Raw genomic sequence first — 21,996 nt, forward strand, 5'->3', positions numbered from 1 at the left:
ATTATTATTATTATTATTAAATGCCGATCTACATATTATGTAAAATTAAGCAAAAGTGTAATAATTATCTACACACACAATTCTATCCGTTCTCAATCGCGTCTCGTAAATTATAAATACAGTACGAAAAAAGTCTATATTATCTATCAATTCTGGTTTAGATGAATAAATACTATAATACAAGTTTCACAAGGAAGGGAAAAATAGATAAAATGTTTTTTTTTTTTTATTGTTTTTCATACGCCAAATGATCTCGATTGGATCCTGCCCAATCTTTTATGTCCGTTTGGTTTGTTTTTTTTTTATTTATTTTTTTTTATCTGTCACCAACGTTTTGTCGCTCTTTGTAACACGCTTCGTGATTTATGTACGTTATAAAACGACACTATTCTATCGTGTACGTTAATAATAATAAAACATTACGCGGCTACTTGTATTAAATTGTCTTTACTTTTATTGTTTTATTTTTTTTTATTTGTTTTTTAAGTTAAGAAATATACTTCATGAAACGGGAAAGAAGTATCATCCGTAGTCTCTTGACGCAAAACGAATTAAAATCAGAAAATTATCAATGATTATTGTTTATCTAAAATTCTCAACATTGCCGCGAGAAACACATATTTCCGTTCTGTTCGGAACACGAAGCGCGCCAAAAGAAAACACAAGAAACCGTCTACCTTATACGTTACTGGAAGAATACATTCACACTTCTGTGGTGCGACTATAAGGACCGGATTCTTCAGATTGTGACGACTTTCGCTCTCGTTTGGCGAAGAGACCTCCTAAAAAAGACGGCTGTTGAGCCAGTCCCTTACCACCAGCTCCAGGAATCGTAGCTCCTGAATGAACAGGATGAACTTGTCCAGGGTGTTTAATGCCTTGACTCATTGAGCTGGCGGAAGTAGATTGAAATGAAATAGACATACCGCTATCGAGAGAACCCACGCTTCCCCGACGCTGCGGCTTCTCACCGGCAACTAAACGCACATACAAAGAATCTATCATACACATATATTTTGTCTACTCGACGTAGATGCGACTATGTAAATCTACTTACACTGCTCGTGTATATCCAGAAGGGAATTGCTAAGGGCGGAACGTTTCAATTGCGTGTCGACGTCGACCGTCTCTGCTCTGTCGGAACAAGTTCCGGGACAAGGGCATATCTCCACATCGGCAACTCCGGAATCTCTATTCTCCGCGCCGCCTCGCGCGCCTCTGCTGCTCTTTTGCCTCTCCAGTTCGGTTTCGATGCGCAGAGTTTCCATCTCATCCATCTCGCTGATCGACTCTCTGAGGTCTTCCACGAATTTACACCTGTCGTGCTCGTTTCGAGCGTTAAATGTGACTAGAACCTTTCCGTCGACGCGCTGCGAGAGTCTTATGCCGTATGGATAATCTACGAGAAAAAAACAAACAAAAATAATACAAGTTACATTTGTTAACATTTGAATCACTAAGAATATATATATTTGTACTGTTAAAAAAACTTACGGGGAACCTCAAACAGAGTAACTATCATGCCGCAAAGTGGGAAACTCTGTCTGAAAGTGTAAGTTACGCTGTTCTTCTTCTTGCTCAGAATTTTCGTAACAACGAGCAAGTCGTTAAAGAGGAACACCTCCCGCTGATGAACACCAGGTCTCTCCTTTTTGTGAATATCCGGTATCTCGTAGAGTCTGCAATAACATACTAATCTTCTATGCGGCAGCGCCATATTTGGCTTCTTTCCAACAATGGTCGCCTGGACCTTCATTACTTGCGACACGTGATCGGAACCCGGTTTGAATTCGTTATCCTTCACTCGTTCGTAAATGCCAACTAGAATGTCTCTGTCTATGTCGCCGCAATCGTCGATTCCTCGTAGATTCTTTATAAAATCTTCGAGTCTCATTCTGCGTTCGGGTTTCAAGTTCGGCGTGTGCAAATCCGTGTTGAGCATGATGATGGCGAAGGCCAGAACGAAAACAGTATCCGCCGACCGTAGCCTGGACACCACATCCGGATTGCACTGACAGTAACGTTGACTGAACACTTCCATCAACCGTTCGATCTTTTGCGCTTCGCCGGGCATTCTGAAGTAGGCTTGAAACTTTCGTAAAGCGACATCAACTTGCATCCCGGAGAGATCCAACTCGTGGGAGAAACATCTACAGATTAAAAAAAAAAAAAACATAAACAAATTAAAAACTAAACATCTACAAATAAATTGATGTAAATTTGATGTGATTATAACGGTGTTTACTAATTCAGATGTTATTGTCAAATCACTCACTCGAGCACTGCCATATTGAAAGTGTTCTGCAAATTCCCGAGATACTCTCCTATCATCTGTTTGGACAATCCTTTTCGGCTGATCAAGAATCTGGCAACACCTTGCGGACTGTTCTCCAAAAATCCGCGTCTTATGAGATAGCTGATCCCTCTTTCCGGTTTCTTGTTGAAGAGATTTAGACCGACTCTGTACTGCCGCTTTCTCACAGTTTCCGATACTTTATAACTCGTTTGACTCGGCAGACCACTCTCCGCGTGATCTATCGGCGGAAGTTGGTAGCCAGAGCTGGCATGCGAGTGACCGAGGTCCTTCACATTGGTGGCCATCGTCGTCGCGTCCGTGGTATGACTCGCGCATTCCTGATGTTCCGGCGAACTCGACTGATTTTGCAATCAGAGTACAGTTCCGTTAACTTACGTTTCGCTTACGTCTTCAAAGAAATCGCCGTTACGCCTCGCATTGAATTTGTCAAGCGCGCGAGAAAACAGTGCGAACGCGCAATATCAAAAGAAAAAGAAGAAAATTTTTTTATGTGTACTCACAATTCCCTTGTGCTTCCAAACGGGCGATCCTCTCTGAGCATCGCCTTCGGAACTCTCGCAATTTGTGGAATCGCTGCCGGAGCTCTGCACCGAGCTTAAACTTCCGTTCTCCACGCTCTTACTGAGACCGTTGTGACGCGGCTCCATGGATCTTGAAGTAATCGAAGACGTTCTTTTCGGCACTTCCGGCGGGATCTTCCTGCCAGAAGAACCTCTCGTTCTGCCAGACCCGAGTTGGCTGGCGTTGTTCCAATTTTGTGATATCGTCGTTTGAAGATTGTGCGGCGTCGATGGCGATGTACACGGTGTTCGCAGCAAGTCTCTCGGTGGCGTCTCTTGTCTCAGGCCACACAAAGCTTCCTACATTAATTAACCGTAAATTTCTATCAAACTGAGACAAGAAATGAAACAAGATGTGCGCGACGATTTATCATAAAAACCATTGCTTTTTTTTTATATGAATGGATTCTAAATTTTGTCCCAAAAAAATCGTAGCAAATTTGAGAAATGTTTAAAAAAAGAAACTAGTAAAAGAGATAATAAATTTAAATTTATACATAAACAATATAATAACAATATATGTATATATAAATAAATTATAAAATATAAAATATATATATATATATATTATATAAAATATATTTATAAATAAAGTGGCAAAGTTTTACATTGTGTCCTTTAAGGATAGTTCGACCATATGTCGAACAATCGTGTTTATATGCGAGGATCGTAAGGAAGTAAAAGGGAAAGTAGAAAGATATTGGCCATTCTCTGTGTGCACATGTGTCACATGTGTGTTTGAATTCTGGCTGAGTGTGAATATATTTGGTTTACGATAGAGTCACGGGTAATGTGGCGGACAAAATTGCCGCTTCAATCGATATTCACCTGTGGATTGTAATAATGGATGCTGGAGCCGCTCTCTTGGGAACTCGATTCCCAACAAGGACTCGGCGGTAACTGCTGATGCCGATTGCACGGACTAGGCGCTAAAGAGGGCGTGTGTCTGCCGCCGCTTTGGTGCATGCTGTGATTCGTGTGCTGATGGCTGCTAACCGGGATCTCGCATCTGCTGCTTTGACTTCTCGGTATTGGCGACTGAGAAGTGTCCACGTGCCGCCTTTCTCTCAGAGACATGCTTCGGATCGGTATTGGCCTGATGAATTTGCTCAGGTCAGAAGTTTTTTTTTTTTTTTTTTTTTTTGACGCGTTAAAAAAAAAAAGAAAATTTGATTTGTACGCGCGTTAACTTTTTTTTACCTGTTGGCAGGCTGCGTTTGTTGAATATATATTTGACTGTGATAAACCATTCTCTCGTGATCGTTCAGATTTCCGGAACGATCCGTTGCCTCCTGAAGCTTCCGGCTCAATCGCTTCTCCGCCTTGGCCATCGCCGTGATAGCCGCGAACTTTTTCAACAGCGTGTATCTACGAAAGGCACGCTGAATCGTCAAAGCCGCGTTTCTCGCCTTCACGCCGCCGTATTTGCGCTCCAGCATCTCGATCTGCTTGTCAAGTAGGTCCTGCGATAACTCGTATCTGTCGGAAGTAGATCATTGATTCGTAACTCGAAACGTCCGTTCTATATTTCTATCGTTAATTTTCTATCTATTCCGGAGATGTCGGAAATGTAATCCGATATAAAACCATTACATCTCTCTCTATATTCGTCGCTTTGCCTCCTCCTGGTGGTTAGCAACAATACCGAGGGCGGGGTATCGAATTACAAACTTACGCGGTCTGCAGTCGACATCGCTTGAGCACGTCGCCGTTGCGAACCGGTCCCTTCTTAAGGTGATTCTGCTGATAGCCGGCGGATTGCGGCTGTCCGCCGAAGCCCTGCACCATGGTGCCGTAACTCTGCGGCTGCGAGTAACTCGTTGTGCTGTGCGGATAATGCTGCGCGGAAGGATAAGGCGTCCCATAATTCTGACTCTGCATGTAGGACTGGCCGGTGATGTACGACGTCGTCGTCAGAGACGTTTGGCTGCCGGATGTCGAGTACGCGCCGTGCATGCTGTTGCCGTGAATCTGATTCGCGTTATTGTGTGACGTCAGAGGTCTCTCCACCTTCGACGAAAAGCTGTAACAAAAACAAATCACACATGTTTGTTTATCACCGTCTGTCTGAATTGTTACGAGTGTAAAATGTTGCTGGGGATATGTCATTTTTAACCTCGAATCAACAACCTCGACCCTCGAAAGGGTCCAATTGTTGAGAAAGGTTTTCTTCCAACGAAATGTGTAACGAATTTAACGTATGACAAAACTCTTACAATTTTCAACGGTAAAAAAAAAAAAAAAAAAAAAAGAGAAATATTATTCGACCCTCTTCAAAGTAGGTTTTTTCTTGAAAGATTTGTATTTGAAATCAATTTTTTGTGTGCGCAACATTCGAAATTGTCGTGTCTCTTTCCGAGTATCAACGGTTACGGACACGTAGACAAGAGGGAGTGCAACACGCGGGACTGGGTGAGTAATTGAAATCAGATGACAATATATTTCAGCGTCCATTACGCGTCAGGTGTTTCTGATTATTACTACGCGGGGTGCGTGGTGCGTGTACGCGGCACCAGTCGCGGTTGCAACTGACATTCGCGAAATGATTTGTAAAAGTGGCGGAGGAGAAGAGACGAGACGCACCCCCTGAAATGGGAAACGCAAATGATCATGTTGCCTAGTTGATAGAAGCCTGGTTTGATTTTCCACGTGTATCGAATTGCGCTATCTATCTTTGTCTGTGTAACTGCCCGCCGGGCAGCGGCCGTGTCGGTTGCGTGCGCCTGGGCTCCGACGGCCGTCCTCGATGCACGGGATCACTCTCGCGCAATTACACAATTACACCACGGAAGCGTATCTCGTATCTCGCGAGAGAGCGGGATTCAATCGGGGCACGTGCTTGCGCGCGCGTTTCGCGTGCCGACTACCTCGAAGACCGAAGACGAACTGTGCTCCGAACGGACGAGAAAGAGGCAGCTGGCGCTTAACCCGAGGCGCGTTTTTCGGCACCGGGACGAAAAATCCAATGAAAGGATCCAATGAGAGAAGAGTATACGAGAACAATTTTTTCTCTCTCCCTTCTCAAGGATGCACAAAGGTGCTGCATTGTGTGTTCGTGTATACGATATGTACGTCCGTCGTCGGTGCGCATCTGGCAGGTGCAACCAGGATGACAGCACACCGACGACGTTGCTTGACCGTGACACTCAACCTTCTGTAATCGCGAAAGACTTCTTACGCAATGCACGTTAATTAAACGACTTACGTAAGAATCCGGTATAATCGTATAAGCAAAATAAATGCGCAAAACCGCATGTGTCACCGCGACACCGGGGGATTTGCCGTGCGTCAAGAATTTTTCCTTCGAATTTCGAAGGAATCGAAGAAAATTAAATTCTGACGACAAACGCGCGAGCCGAAGGCTCGTTTTTTTTAACGATAAGAAATTGAAACGATAAATATGTTACGTAACGTATTTTTAAGAATCGAAGAATATCAAACAATTGAGAATTTATTATTCGCTCTCAATTTTTCGTTTAAAATCACAACAATTCGTTTAAAAATCAACAATTTCTTCTCTGATAAATAAATATTAATTGTTTGACAATAAAAAATAATTACACACACGCACGTACAATTTTCACAAAGATGCAATTATCTGACAATTGGGATCGGAACAAATGGTCGAGAAATCGATGGTACGGTTTCGCTATATATAAAAAATACATCGCTCTCTCGAACCATAATTTTCCTGTCGTAATCAGTGCGTGTACCATTAAACGTTATACGATAATGCGAAAGTACAGTATAACCGCGATGTTTTCAAATGCCAAGTAGAAATAACATATAATATAAAATTACATCGACGCGAGAGGATTTACGAATTGAAATTTGAATCGCAATCCGGCCGGAAAAGACCGATGAGAGCAATGTGTGTTTATCGATATGAAATTATTAACGCACGCGGTAGCAAAATTACGAGATTTTATATAATTAAAAATTTACATTTTACATAATTAAATATTAAAAAACGCACCTCAGGCAGGCCGCGAAAGGCGGGCAAAACACTCCGGCGAGCCTGACCATGTGAGCGAAGAATAAACGCGAGAAGCGTAACGCAATAAAAAAAAAAAAAAAAAAAACAACAAAAACACAAAAAACTTCCGGGAGAAAGAAATATTGCGCGGCGTCGCACAGTTGCGGAGTATAAAATATCGACGTAAAATTGTTTATTCAAAATCATTGAATGTATTTTCGAGTTCAGTTTGCGCGCGAGGATGAGAACGTCCACGCGCGCGCGGGATTCGTTTTAAGAGCAGGCGCTTCGCCAAGAGCGAAGAGTCGACCGATGATGTGTGTGTGTGTGTGTGTGTGTGTGTGTGCGCATAATAAAAGAGAAACGCGAGAAGCGCACGTAGCGTTGGAGCTTCCCCAAGAAGAAGAGGAACATCTGCTCCGTCGTCGTCGTCGTCGTCGTCGTCGTCGGCTGTCTGCAACTCGCGTGCCACGATGTGCGCGTGCTATCCGGGGCCTTCCTCTCCCTTCTTTCCTCCCTCCGCGCACACTCACACACACACACATACGTAAAAGCGGGCACGAGACTCCGCCGCCTGCTTGCCTGCCTGGCTGGCAGCGTGGTGGCCCGACACGCACCTGGCTCGATGTTTTTTTTTTCCCTCGGAAGGATACCTCGGGTGGTTAAACGCACGGCTTCTTCTTCCTGTCCCCGTTTCTTACTTCGAGTTCCATTTCGATTCATCAAGAGGGACGTCATTTATTCAAAAAAAAAAAAAAAAAAAATTAAACTCGAATCAAGAAGTGTTACTTGTTTCTTAAATAATTTTTATATTTTAATTTTGTATAAATACACTCTCCCAAAAAAAATAAATAAATTTATTTTCCCGTCGACTTTGACCAACCGGCTATTTCAAGCCGAAACTATTCCGTCGCAGCCCCCGGAGATAACTCTAAGAATAATAACACGACCTAGAACGCTCTTATAAAAACTCTTATATTGTGCTCTCGGGATTAAAAATTGCCATAAACTAATGCAAGTGCAAACACACGAGTTGACTCGTGACCTCGGTGACAGCGACGTTCGAACGTGAAAAAACACGATAGTATATACGGTCGCAGAAAAGTGTTAATACATCACACGCAGCTCATTATACACACACTCATAAAGAAAATGAAGTTCGTGTTTGACATTTCCACACTGAATAAGCGATGTGATTGATCATCATCTTCGTACAGTGACGTGTACACCTTATAGATACGTCCGTGACATTTGTTTTCGAATCTCTTTGTGCACCGCTAAAATTCTAGTTGATGATATTTTTGTCGCTCGCTAGTGTGATTAATGTGTTATCGGCGCGCGCATCTGGCGCGACGCGATAAGAACACGCGTAGTTTACGTATCGTTTTTTTTTTTTTTTTTTTTTTTTTCCAGTGAGAACGAAAATAATAGATAAATTATAATATCCTTGTATGTGTGTACTGTGTGTTTTCGCCATGTAACTCAATATTAATATTCTCAAAGTGTGTGCAAGCAAATGTCCTTTCAGGGGAGAATTGAATTACGCGCGTTGGCCGTGGCTCATATTCATTATCATTGACCCAAATGCACATGATAATACGGCGCCTATTTGCATAAAGCACAATCTGGACGGGATCTGGATAACACATTTGTCATGTCTTCGTATATATTCGTTGTGCGAACCGACGCGCGTCATTAACACACCGCGTGTGTAACACAACGAGAGAACGAAAATGTCTGGATTGTATATTTTGAATTAATCAATTATGTTACACGCACGATGTGCGCGCGCGCGCGCGCGCGTCTTTCCAGCTTTAGCCGACGACAGTTCGATAAAAGCGCCAGACGTCTCTTGCCGATCAATTATGACGTGAAGGAAATCGACTGACAGCTCATTTCCAACGAGGAATCTCGCGCAGGTGCGGACGTCTCCGCTCTACTTCTTCGACACCTCGCGAATATATACAGATGCACACACACACACGCGCATACATACACACATGTGATTTACAATAATGCCATCGCGCGCTTCTGTCTATTATGAATCCAACATCTTTATTCATACGCGCGCGGTATTACGGTATTTCGAAACGATATCAATAAACTCTTTGCGACGCGAAGAGACTCAAGCAAAAATCTCTTTGATAAAGTTCTCGATGCTGCACGTCGTCTCGAGGCAACTGCATGTGACTGCAGTTTGCCTGATGAAAGACACGTTTTTTCGAATAACTAACGATGTATGTAAAGTTCCTTTGAAGCGTCCAATCGCTCAAAAGATCTCGAAGAATATAAAACTAAAATGAGGTGTTTGTTAAAATACTCGTAGTACGTAAAATATTATTATAAAATATAACTCAGATTATCTTTGTTAGTAATAGTAGATTTTTTAGAACAGAGTTGTGATGAGTGTGTGTGTGTGAAAATATTAATAAAAATGATTTAACATATAAAAATTAAACATTATATCTATTTTACACAGACTGCGAGTTTTTTTAACGTAAAAAACGTCTGGTTTTATATATATAAAACTTTTTTTTTGAGTGATTGGTCACTCTCGGATATAGCGAAACATTTTCTCAATGCAAGAATTTTACACAGCCCTTCTCACCCCCTCTCTCTCTCTCTCTCTCTCTCTCTCTCTCTCTCTCTCTCTCTCTCTCTCTCTCTCTCTCTCTCTCNTCTCTCTCTCTCTCTCTCTCTCTCTCTCTCTCTCTCTCTCTCTCTCGAATGTTACAAAAATTGTCAGAACATTTTTTTTCATCACAAATAAAAAATATTAAAATAACAGTTATAAAGAAAAAAAGAGAAAAATAAACCAATAATTTATAAAACTCGAGCAAAAAATTTATATTAAAAACAAATAAAAGTTAAACGTATTTCTCGAAGTAAATAAAACAATATTTTTCAGCAAATATATATTTTGTAGCATTTTTGTTTGAGAAAATTTCGCAAATAAAAGATTATCGAATGTTAAATGTTCGTCATGTTAAATGTGCTCAATCTCCGGGTGACTTTCAGCGACAGTGTAACATGTTACGTTTCTGATAAATATCGAGGAAACAAGTAAGTGTGTTAAACGTGTATACCGTATAGAAAGTCGTGTAAGTACGCACGACTACGGTGTCTCGAATTCATTACGGAAATTATTAAAGCGCGCGCGCTCCATTATCGTAATCGGCGAAGCTCGCATCGCGCGCGCCGTAGACTAATTATCATCGAGTAATTAACAACCGTTCATTGCCATTACCGTGGCGTAGGTGCTCCGCGCGCGTGCGCTCGCATCGAGCGATTCCACGCGATTCTGTTAAGTTGGCATTTCAACGTTAAATTTCCATAGTTTCGATTAGAGTTTTCGCTTTATTTTTTAGAAGAGACTAGAAGAGTTTTCTCTAGTTTACACAAAGAGTTTCCGCGCTGATTAACATTTATCAAATTTGAGTTTAAAAAAACGGAGAGCCAGCTTTGAATCGAAAATCGGCATAGTTCTGAGCGATTTTATTTTGCGAATATTTAAAGTTTCTGACATAAAAATAAAAAAAATAAAAAATTATTTTAATCACTCAGTTTTTTTAATTTAACTCAAATTTAGAGTTAATTAGCGCCGAGAACTCTTTATATAAGCCGTAAGAAACTCTCGGTCTCTTCGAAGTAAAGCGGAAACTCTAATAAGAGATGGAAATTTCATGTCGAAGCGTTAATTTAACAAACGCCTCTGATTATTCCATCTCAAATAAATTTTGTTCTCAACAACCGACGATTCACGTCCGTGAGTCTCTCTCTATCGGCGTGTTGGAGAAGAAAATAATGTTGCTTCAAAGAGATTACGTTTTCCTTAATATTATGTGATAATTATGTTCTTGCGCGAATCTCATCGAGATAACGGCTACATGGTAACGCGGTGGTTCTTTTTCTTCGATATGATTCATCCACTTCCTTTGTACGTGTGTGTTCCTTGCACATATTGTCCATATTTACAACATATTCAATGCAAAACGAACAATCTCTACGAGCATCGTAATCTCTACGAGATTACAATATAAAGACAAATGCGTCAGAAAGATGGAAAAAAAAAAAAAAAAAATGATATTAATAACTAATATTAGTACAACCAGCTCTGTGATTCCATAAAATTATACAATTACACTTAAAAATTACGACTTTAAAACAATTTAACAAAGTTTTTTTAATATCACAAAGTTAATCGCAGTGTGTTTCGTGATGTAAAATAATAAAAAATTGATGTATCAATATTAAAAATTGATAAAAATCAATTAATATTGATTTTGTGCAGATTTAATTCTGGATTGTTTTTTTTTTTTTTTTTTTTTTACACATAGACGATAAATCAGTCATTTTTCATCAGTGGTGATTTCGAACAGTTGGTTAGTGATTGTCTAAATAAAAAATAACCAATAAGTTATACCGATTGATGAAGGACGTTGGCGTGGAGTAACCCAACTGAAGACGCGATCTGACGACTCTTTCCTGTACGGTCACCATCCGTGAGCTTCGTGAACTTTGATGCACTCTGGTGGTGGTTCGTATCATTTGATAACAGTGGTGTTGAGTCTGGGGCGAGCACACGGTCACCCTCTCGCTGCGCGGCTCGATCATTGCGTACGCGCGTATCATCACACGTTCATCTCATCGCGAAAATTCTCTCACCAATTCTCTTCTAGAACCGAAGCTCTTCGGTACGACGGCGGACTCGTGGTCATTATTGTTTTTTTTTTTTTTTTTTTTTTTTTTGGTTTCTCACAGAACTCGCGTTAATCACCGCCGATCGCGGCAAAACTACGCGGGCTTGTTTCTTTGGTTAATTGGCAGTGCCGAAGGAATCACGTTAGAGAAGATACGTTCAGTAGTATCCAACGGACCTAGATTCGAACGGAGAAAAGAGCGAAGATCAATTATTGCTATAAATTTTTCTCTTCCGACAAATTTGTCGAAAACACACATGAGATAGTGAATCTAAAAAAAATTGTCAAGTTTATTTAAGTCCGGCGATCTCGAAATTTGGGTCACCGATTTGAATAATTCATACGAGTATTATCATCCGGAATATCGATCTTTATATTTAATATATGATAATTCTCGAAATTCTAAATTTAGTTCTTGAGCGGACAGTAACCAGCTTAAATTTCGCCTGGCGTTATGAACGCTTTCAACTTCGACGAGTAAAGTAATTGGATTAACTATTGCTACTCTCGGCGGCATCGATCAATAGTGTCATTTTCACTCGCCCGCCTTTTCCGGCTGACTCACGGACGCGATCATTAAAACTTTCCAACGAACGCGTAATTAATATGCGTATCACGAGAGCGCGCGGATAAAATTTATTGCTGTTAATGATATTCCGTTGAAGAAAAAAAAAACATATGTTTGTAGCACATCCGTATAAGAAACAAAATAAATAAAAAATACTTTTCAATGCAACTCTCATTTTTAGAGTTCAATGTTCTTGTTTGTTTTTAAATAAACGCGTATATTATTGTGCAAAATATCGGGAACAGAAACTCGAGAGCGCAGAATTACGATATTGTTTGAACATTGCGTTACACGCTGAGAAGCTGATTTTGCAAAAGCACACATTCGGATTGTAATCGCGAATTGCAACGCGCTGTTGTCGCGTTCGACGTTTTCGATTTTCATTTATCTCACCGAACCGAACAAAATGCACAAAAACCGAAATCTGTGAACTGGAATTTCTAGGTGAACTGGAATTATAGTTTCATGCGATCGGCACACGGCGGATCGGCGCGCGGTAATACCCGATGGATATACCGTTTGTTCCGTGTGTCTTTAGCCGTTTCGGATATCGGGGACGCACGTACGAAAAAGTTAAAGACGGCGAATAATAATGAGCACACGCGCCGCATAATCCTCGGTGATGGAAACAAGACCTCGCTAACGAGAGATTCCGCTGAAACATTTTTTAATTTTTTTTTTTAACGGTGACACACAGCGCGAGAGAATGTCCTTCGCAAATGCAATTTTCGAAACTTGGTTGCGCGCGGCTCGTTAACATAAAAAAAAAAAAAAAACATATTTTGCTCTCTCTCTCTCTCTCTCTCTCTCTCTCTCTTTCGCGCGATGAAAAAATTGGTCTGTTCTCTAACGAGTCTCCGGCGAAACAAACGCTAAAAAGCTAATTAAATTAATTCGAAAAGACGAACGCGAAACTACTAAAAAAAAACCTCTTTATCAAATCAATTCGAAAAAAAAACACGGAAAACTTGTTACAGAGACGCGCGCATACACACACACACACACACACACACACGCTACTGTCGCACTTAGCCGCTTTCAGATCGACGACACAAAAACGACACTGCACCGCTCTTCGTGTTTATTGCGATTTAATTTCGCAGCTGCGCGACACACTAGGCCGACGAGACGAAAACACAATGGCCGTTCATCCATTTTTTCCGCGCGCACGTCGAAAGCGATTTCCCAATCGCTTCGACACGGGAAAGAAGAGAAGAACAATAAAAATACCTTGACGGACCGGTGCGCACGTTGATTCGCGATCGTCAACTACACCCGTTCTGCCTTGCCGTTAGCTTCGATACCATAATGGAACTGTCAAAGTCGAATGAAAGGTGGGGCAAAACGGCCTCCCACTGGTGCCGATTTAAACGCACATATATTGTTACGGCTCGTCGTCTCTTCGATGCCTTGTGCTACCGCTCGGAAATATACAGGTCAATTCACGCTGACCGTGCGCGATCTCTTTCTCGTTCCGCGGCGGTTCCGATATATATATTTATATATATATATATATATAATTCTGAATCTACGTTAAAAAAAAAAACTCTCTTACGTCGAGAAAGTGTGTGCGTGTATGTGAGAGAGAGAGAGAGAGAGAGAGACTGTATGAGGTCGTTGCACTCACAAGGGAGATCCACTTTAACGCGCGCGACGGAAAAAAAAAACGACATTCGATCGATTTACATCGCGCGCAAACGCGATTCCGAATCGCAACGATCCTCAATTATATCCCCTACGATGCTCGATCCTCGACGGATTCTTCGCGCTTCAGTTCCGTGAGATAGAAAATTCGAGAGTATCTCACGAACGCGGGTCCGAAACTAGCGCAGAACTAGCCGCGATATAGGTACACACGATGAAGAAAACAATTAAATTAAAATGTCTTTAATGACTTTTTTTTTAAATTTGTTTTCTTTTAATTTACGTTCAAACGCGTTTAACTTTGTAAGAGAGATGCGCGAGAAACACACACGCCGCGGTTATTTCTCGAACGACTTTGAAGTTGGCCGAACGTTTAACGCGCGCGCAGATAAATTTATCTCTCTCTTCTCGAACATACGCGCGCCCTCGTGCCACCGGCCTGAATTGTAAAATAGAAAAATAACAGCGCACAACAGGTACACACTCGCCGGTACTTTCACGTATGTTAATGCGCATTGCGGACGCACGATAGGGATTTCGCGTCAATACGTACGGCGACAGAGTAATCGAACTCGCGCGCGTTCCAGTTTTGAATTTTTCACACAGAGACTCGCGTGCTGGCAGTTTATTTCGCGCAATTCTACTCCGCGCGACACTATATGGAATGGAGAGAGGTATCCGCGGTTGCAGACGCGCTGTATGTTTTTTTTTCCCCAGATATTCCATTAAATCCACAGTCGAGAGTTCGCGTAGCAAATAAAGAAAACAATGTATATTAATCGATTGTTTTTTTTGTTTTTTTTGTTTTTTTTTTATACGCGATGATGGTTTTGTTTTCAGACTCCTCTTCAACGAGATCTCGCGGAAATCTCGTTCAGTCGCACTCGCGCCAAACACTTTCGCGTAATTCTGTTTTCAATTTTTTTTGGTTGTTTTCTATTACTCAGCGATCTACTCGCAAAATCAAATCTACTCATTGCGCGCGCAAACTCGTGCGAAAAAAAAAATGAATGAACGGACGACATTCACGACGAGACGCGGATACGTCGTCGGACTTTTGGCGCGGATTGATGTTGGTTTTGCGGCGAGAATACACACACGCGAGAAACGGCGGATATATCGGGGATCCTCAATTTGCCTGTGGCAAAAGTAAAAGTTAAGCGATCGGGAGAAAGCTATCTCTCTCTCTGGTCGAGCGTGTATATATACAACACACTATATACTTTGCGCTGGCTAGACGCGAAGCGGTCTAGGCGCGCGCGAACGACCAAGGTGGCAAAGGTTAAAAGTAATTTTCTGCGCTGAAAGCGCTCGGCGGAATCTCGAGAAGAAGGAAGTTACACGTTTCTCGAGAAGAACAGAAGACTCGCGGCGAGCGTAAATGACACGTCGCGCAAGTTTTTTGTTTGTTTTTTTTTCTTTTTCGTGAGAATTCTCGCGATCGGAAAAAGTGGGGCGCAACGCGGAATAGGTCACTAGGTTCGGGTTTTGTGAGCCGGACGTTTTATTCACACAGGTTTTACGCGCTTCGTAAAAACGAAAAACGCGCGCGCGCGGTCTGTAGCTTCTAAGCGCGCCGTTCAAGTTCACTTCGGCGAAACAACGTCACACTCTAATAATAAGTTCACGTCGGCACACTTATCGGTTGTGTACGGTACATGTACACACACGTTGAGATAATAAGTCGCGCGTGGTAGAAACTACTCTATGATTCTTTTTTTTTTTTTTTTTTCATTCATTTCAGACCCTCTTCTCTTTCTCGTTATGACACGCTGATGATATTCCCGACCCGATGTGTAATGAATAGCGTGAGAACCGATACTCACGGAGGCGGGCTTGTAACTCACGCAATTGAAATTTGTGCTGAGTGAAACGCGGATAGTACAAACCAGCGAACAAAACGAATGGTTCTTCGACGTATCTGAATGCAAATTATCTCGATTATGCCGGGGCGCTTTCTTTTTGTTCTGATGTATTTTTTTGCTACTCGAATACGTAATTATTTCTCTTTGCGAAAATAACACAGTTGAGAGACAACTGTTAGACGCTCGCTCTCGGCAAAATGTCAATTATATAAAACGAAACAAAATTCTTCTCTCCATCTTGATATTTTCGCGAGCGCTCTCTGGTTGGAACCAATTTCTTTTCAACGACTCTCCTCTCTCGATTGTGCATTCGACGAATTTTTTTTATTTTCCCACGGATTCTTCGCGAAGATGTTTACGGCCGCGTACGCACATAACGGTCCGTGAAATGCATCGCAGGGAATATCGTCTCTTTTATTCCGTGTGTCATTAGCGAAGTAAAATTTATATCGAAATTCGAGTTAACGTGGCCGGTAGTGCTCCGATCGGGAAAATGTGCCAAGACACTCGAGTGAATAATAAAACGGATGATGAACGAGCTATTGATTTCTCGAAAGACTTTTCCTCGCGATTGAGAAGAGAGAGCGTTAAAAATAGTATTTTGTATTTGCGATAAAAATATTTCCAATCTTGTCGTCGTCGTCGTCGTCGTCGTTGTCGTCATCTTAATGACGCAGGATGTTAAAAATAATTTAAATATATACATGTTACAACAAATTCAAGCTCCCGATAATGTTTACGTGCTGGATGTATATGCAAGTATATTTTTCATATAAATTAATGTGCACAAAAATTCGAATGGATTTCAATGTTTATCCAAAATGTTTAAACTCTTCGCCTACAGACCTTAAAAAAAATGATCTAGGAGTGAGACAGACTGGGTCTGTGAGACCCAGGCGGCTTTATAAAAAATCGAATATCTCCGCGGAAAATCAATATTTTTTTTTTCAATTTTTTGTTGAACCAAAAGTTTGAACGATTCTGCGTCGATAAAAAATACAAAATCTCTATAGTAATTTCGGAGATATAAACGTTTAAACGAACTAATTTTTACTAAAGATGCGCAATTTTTGAGTGGGTCTAGAAGACCCATGTCTGCAAGCGGAAGATTAATTTGTATCTCAAATAAATAAAAATTACGAAATTTTATCTATGAAAGTTACAAAACAAAATGACGAAAACGATCAGGAGAGCGTCGAACGCAGAAACTTCCGCGCACATTATTCGTCTTACCGAGTCGACCATCAACAACATGTGCAATTGTTGCGTAAAATTGCGAAAACTTGTTTAAAGCGCGCAATTAAGATAACAAAAGAATGTATTCGCGACAAAAAGTCGAGTTGAGAAAACTTCAGCGAGCGCGAAATAGAGAAAAGCGGGAAGCTTCGTCGAGAAGCGGAAAGTAAAGTGTGTGTGGGATTTCGTACAAGCCGAATATGGTTTATGCCTCTTTGAGGCGAGTTTCTTAAAACTTTTTCAAGCGCTGAGAGAGAGAGAGAGAGAGAGAGAAGTTGGCGAGAAAAGTAATCGGTGTTGCGTAGGTTGCGGCGCGTAACCGAAAGCACGGGGATCTCGATATCATTGTATCCGGCGGAGGTTTGTTCTCACGCAAAAAGGACGACGGCGGCGCCGCGTCATACACGCTCCGCTCCGCTCCCACACACACACACACACACACACACGCGATCGTGCACTCGCTCTGAGCAACTAGATATCGCGAGTGGTATTAACGGTACCGTGGTAATGCTATTCGTACTACGCGCGCGCGCGTTTGTACCCCACGTGCTCGATGCGTGTGCACACAAGAGAAGACGCGCTCGTAACATGGTTATCGCGCGTAGTGCGAACCGTGTGCTAACAGTTCCTCACAGTCGATGATACATACATATGTATATATATATATATATATATGTGTAAGATGATCAACATATCCGGAGCTTTAAACCGATATCGCTTTAGTCATACGTATCTGCCCCGACTCGTAACTTATTATCAGGACGAGTTCACCGCGACGTCAGAGCGAAGAAGGTCAGCTCACGCCGCGTCACGCATGCACAATTTTCCGTTTCACGATCACCGTAGGGACACACAGGGTTGTGTGAAGTATTTTTAAAAATCGTGAACACACAGAGGCGCAATATCTAGGTGGAATGAAAAGTTCGAACGCAAAATAAATAATAATAATCGCAAAAAAAATCTAAAGTGCTCCTCTTTTTGCACAGATTAGAAGAATCAATTAAATTCGAGAAATATTCAATATGTCGCAAAATTATTTCAACATATAAACAATAAGAGAGAGCTAATAATATACTTGTCAGTTCTCCGTTACAGAACTTTTGATTCTTTGAATCAAATCTAACTCTTTAAACCTGAACAGCCTACGAGTACTGTAGACCGGAGGGCCCGCGCAACTTTAAAATCGAATATCTTCTCGCGAAAAATCAATATTTGTGATTTGTTCAATTTCCTTTTTTTTTTTTTTTGAATCAAAAGTTTGAACGATTCTGCGTCGATTAAAAAATAACAGATTGAAAAATCTCCACTAGTTCCGAAAATATAAGCGTTTAAAAAAAAACCTTATTCTTTTTAGAAACGTCGATGCGCAAGTTTTGAATGGGTCTGGAAGACCCATTAGTCTACAGTTAAGTCGAGCTATATACGCGCGTATTTTAATTTACACTTTGAAATTATTTCGCACGCACATCCATCGCTTGGCTCTTATTAACTTCGTTATTTCTCTTAATTGTCAACAACACTCGCTCATTAGTATATCTATGTGGAATGGACTGATCTCTAGCACGCAGATGCTTGAAAAGAAACCGCGTGCCTTGTCAACTAGTGTTTGCTTTTTTGTTGTTTTTGAGAAGAGAAAAAAATGTGAAACGCGAAATTCTAGTCAGGCTTCTTTTTCCGCTCGATCGGAGCGAATATTTTATTTCTAGATAATAAAGTTCGTTTTTTTCCTCATTCAAATTTCATTCGCGTCTATCAAGAAATTTTTTACATCTATTTTCTGAAATGCATTAATACATTCTGTATCTGTAATTATTTCGCGATTTTGCTGCTCTTTTTCAACTACCTGTTCAATACTCAACAAACGTGTCTTATCTCCAGACGCACAAACGCGGACGTTTTTATTAACGCTCAACAACGTCATTGTCTGTCGCATAACGATACGTTCGCGATTGATTTAGACGGACACTCGCAACAGAACGTCGTGCGCGCGCGCGCGCGCATACACTCATGCACGACCCATCACGTGTCAGAGATTCACATACCCAGCCCGGATTACTTGTCCAAATTACTTTCGACGCCGAAACGGAGCATGCGACGTCGCAATAGGCGTCATTTCGTGACGCATGTGGCGACAATTTAATGTGTATCATTATCGTAGCGTTATATTGACAGCGCGCGTGTGATAATCTGTGCCACGTATATACGTGACCGCTGTGTAAAAAAAAAACACACACACACGAAGAACTCGCTTTACTTTGCCGACAACTTCGCTCGGCGTTTTTTTAGCGGCGCTTTTGTTTCGCTTAATCGCGCGTCAGCGCGCGACATCGCGGATTTTCGCAATATTTTTAAAAGCCTGCACATGTACGTCAGCCGGTTAGAAACTTCGGAGTTGTTGGAGTTTTTGTTTTTTTCAGAAAAAAAAACAACACGCCTCGGAATATTTATTCAAATCGAGAGATATATTCTCTTTCTATCGTCGATCGTGACGAATAAATTACAGCTTCGTAAACTCGTAAATATTGATACCGATTATAAGGCGAGCCTCATCGCGCAAACGTTACCTCAGCGTTTTCACTTTTACCGGATCATTATTTATTCGATCAAAAAAAAAAAAAAGAAAAAAAATTACTTTCTCCGTCTCGGTCGTTTTGGCCGAAGTGTTTTCACATCTCTTCTGTTTTTTTTTTTTTTTTTTTTATTACTTTTAATTACTTTTAATTATCTCATCGTAACCATCTCTTTGATCTGTTTCGTTACTCGTGTTTACGTAAGAAAAAAATTTCTGTTTTAAATTTTTAATTTAAATTGCAAGTTATTTACTTTCGCGAGATTGAGCTTTCTAAAAATATATTCCGTCTTTTCTTTTCCCTCCCCCCTTTCCGTTTTGCATCAACAGTTTGCGCGGCTGTTTGCGTGACACTTTCTTCGTCGAAAACATTCCGAGAGAGACGGAGAAGACACAGGATTGTTTTAAATTAAAATTTCAAAGCCGCGAAGGATCCTCTTCTTTTTTTTTTCCGTTTGCCGTGTTTGTTCTCACGATCTTCAAGCATTCTTATCTAGTGCTCTTAATCGACGTTAAACTCGAAACTCTTGACTCTTTTTCATTCGTCGTCAAAGCGACAGCGTGCGATTTTCAGAATGCAGTCGAGTGTAAATACCGTCGTGAAAGCCGTGGTAGCGCGGCCGCGACTCGGTCTCCCTTCCACCGTTGTGATTTTCCGCTGTGATTTATACAATCGCGACGGAAGAGAGCGATGCAAAGCGGTTGCGATAGATAGATAGATTTCGATTCTCCGCTTGTTGTTGTCGAGAAAGTCAAATATAAATAATCGTCAAAATATCACGACCGTGAAATAAAAAAAAAAAAAAAAACGCGTAACGCGCACGTCGTCATCGTCGTCGTTGATTTTACCGCGCCGATGAATCAGCGCGCTTTTTAAGGTATAAGCGGCGACATACACACACGGTAACAGCCGATAAGGCGCAAGGTGTCTCTCTCTTGTTTATATATCCCCATCACATCCCGTAAGTAAGTTCCGCCTGGTTAGCCCGTAAGTAAAGATAGCAATGGCATCGTGTGAATGATGCGACTAACAAACCCAACGCAAGACGAATGTTACTCCACTTCGATCGAATCCATCTTTAATTCCTGCTTCTTATTTCTTATCTTTCTTTCACGCGCGACGAGTTACATACCGATGCGGAAAAAAAGAAACAAAAAAAAAAAAGACAATTCGCACATTATCACTTTTTTTGACACTGATTTCTCGACACTGCGCGTTATCGCGTTGATATTATCACTCGTGACGAGGGAATCATCGCTGCGAAGAGATTTTGTCCTTATCAACAACTTGACAGATCTCGAACTCGCGCTAGCAACCGATTTCGCGAGGAAGCTTCTCTTCTCGACGGTGGTTCGTATACCGCGCGGTAAACGAGCGGCGGCATTGAAAGACGAAGTGAAACGCGAAGTGGCCGTCGTCGCGAGGCACGCGCGCGCTCTATCGCGATCCTTCGCGGTTTCAGCTTGACTGAGTGAGGCGGTCGACGGCGAGTTGGATGTTCACGTTGAAACCGTCGAGTATAGTGGAGATACACCCCACCTTTCTCCGGTACACTGGCCATCGATAGACGCGCGACTGACGTGCAACCTCGTTCCTCATAGAACCGCGACTAGACGTCGGACAAACGCGCGCGCGCGCATGCTGCAAGTAATTTGCAATTTTGTTTCTATTCTATTAATCGCATGAGAAACGTTGAAGGACGTTCGTTGATTAAAAAAAAATTTACGATCGGAACAAAATTTGTCGGAAATACACGAGAGATTTTTAAATAAATTATGGAACATTTTATTTGCAGCACACAACATTTGAATGCTGCCAAATCTCTTGATAAAAAAATTGAGACATCTTTTTTTTAAAAAAAAAAACAAATTTTAATAAAACAATTGCAAAAAAAAGAAAAAGCTTTTTTTTAATTTTTTAAATTAATTTTTTTTAGTGTCAATTTCACTGCAACTAGACCACAACATCACGCGCACTATCGAGCTCACGTTAAACATGTACATATTTTCAAACGTTTTTTTTTTGTGAAATTATCTCACAAACCATAACGAATACACAACCGCGTAATTTCGAACTGTCAAAGTTGCGACACAAGTAATCGAAAATTAACGACGGAACAAAAACGGCAATTAAACGACAACAAATATCGAGACAAATCGATTCTTGAACGCGCACATTTTATTGTACGATTAAATTGTTATCGTCTTTGCGACGGAGCTCGTCTAAAACCCTCGTTTTTATTGTGCGATTACGCACATTTCAGCTTGCAAAATACTGTGACGTTTTCCATTTGCTTTCTCGCCGAGATAGTCGGCGAAACTTTCACTCATTGTTACTGACGTTACGCTTCGATTCGCGATCGCGCGTTAAATGCTGCGACAATTGGTCATCGATCGGTCCCCCTATATAAATACATATATACAGGGTGTTTCAGAACTATGGGATCAAACTTCTAGGGGTTATTCAGTGCAACAGTAGAAAACATTTGAGTATAGGGACCCATGTCCGGAAAAGTGTCACTACCGCACTACGGCCCTAAGACGCGTTAAAATTTAGAAAG

At 41.3% G+C, this 21,996-nt stretch overlaps 1 protein-coding gene across 10 annotated transcripts in view; it reads right to left on the reverse strand.

Moving 5' to 3' along the window:
- Positions 1 to 290: 290 nt before the first annotated feature.
- The window catches only part of LOC109855312 (IQ motif and SEC7 domain-containing protein 1), a 43,608-nt gene continuing 21,902 nt past the window's right edge, over positions 291 to 21,996 (reverse strand). For 2 of the 10 annotated variants that reach the window (XM_020429432.1, XM_020429440.1), the window contains exons 2-9: positions 4,553 to 4,900; positions 4,078 to 4,356; positions 3,706 to 3,973; positions 2,818 to 3,177; positions 2,276 to 2,655; positions 1,495 to 2,150; positions 1,058 to 1,399; positions 291 to 998 (exon numbers count right to left, since the gene is read on the reverse strand). In XM_020429432.1, the coding sequence (XP_020285021.1) occupies positions 703 to 998; positions 1,058 to 1,399; positions 1,495 to 2,150; positions 2,276 to 2,655; positions 2,818 to 3,177; positions 3,706 to 3,973; positions 4,078 to 4,356; positions 4,553 to 4,900 (2,929 nt within the window). In that variant the 3' untranslated portion in view covers positions 291 to 702. The other 8 variants (XM_020429434.1, XM_020429437.1, XM_020429436.1 and 5 more) reach the window with 8 other exon arrangements.

Source organism: Pseudomyrmex gracilis, unplaced genomic scaffold, assembly GCF_002006095.1.
Source record: "Pseudomyrmex gracilis isolate BER0280 unplaced genomic scaffold, ASM200609v1 scaffold_87, whole genome shotgun sequence".
NCBI lineage: Eukaryota > Metazoa > Arthropoda > Insecta > Hymenoptera > Formicidae > Pseudomyrmex > Pseudomyrmex gracilis.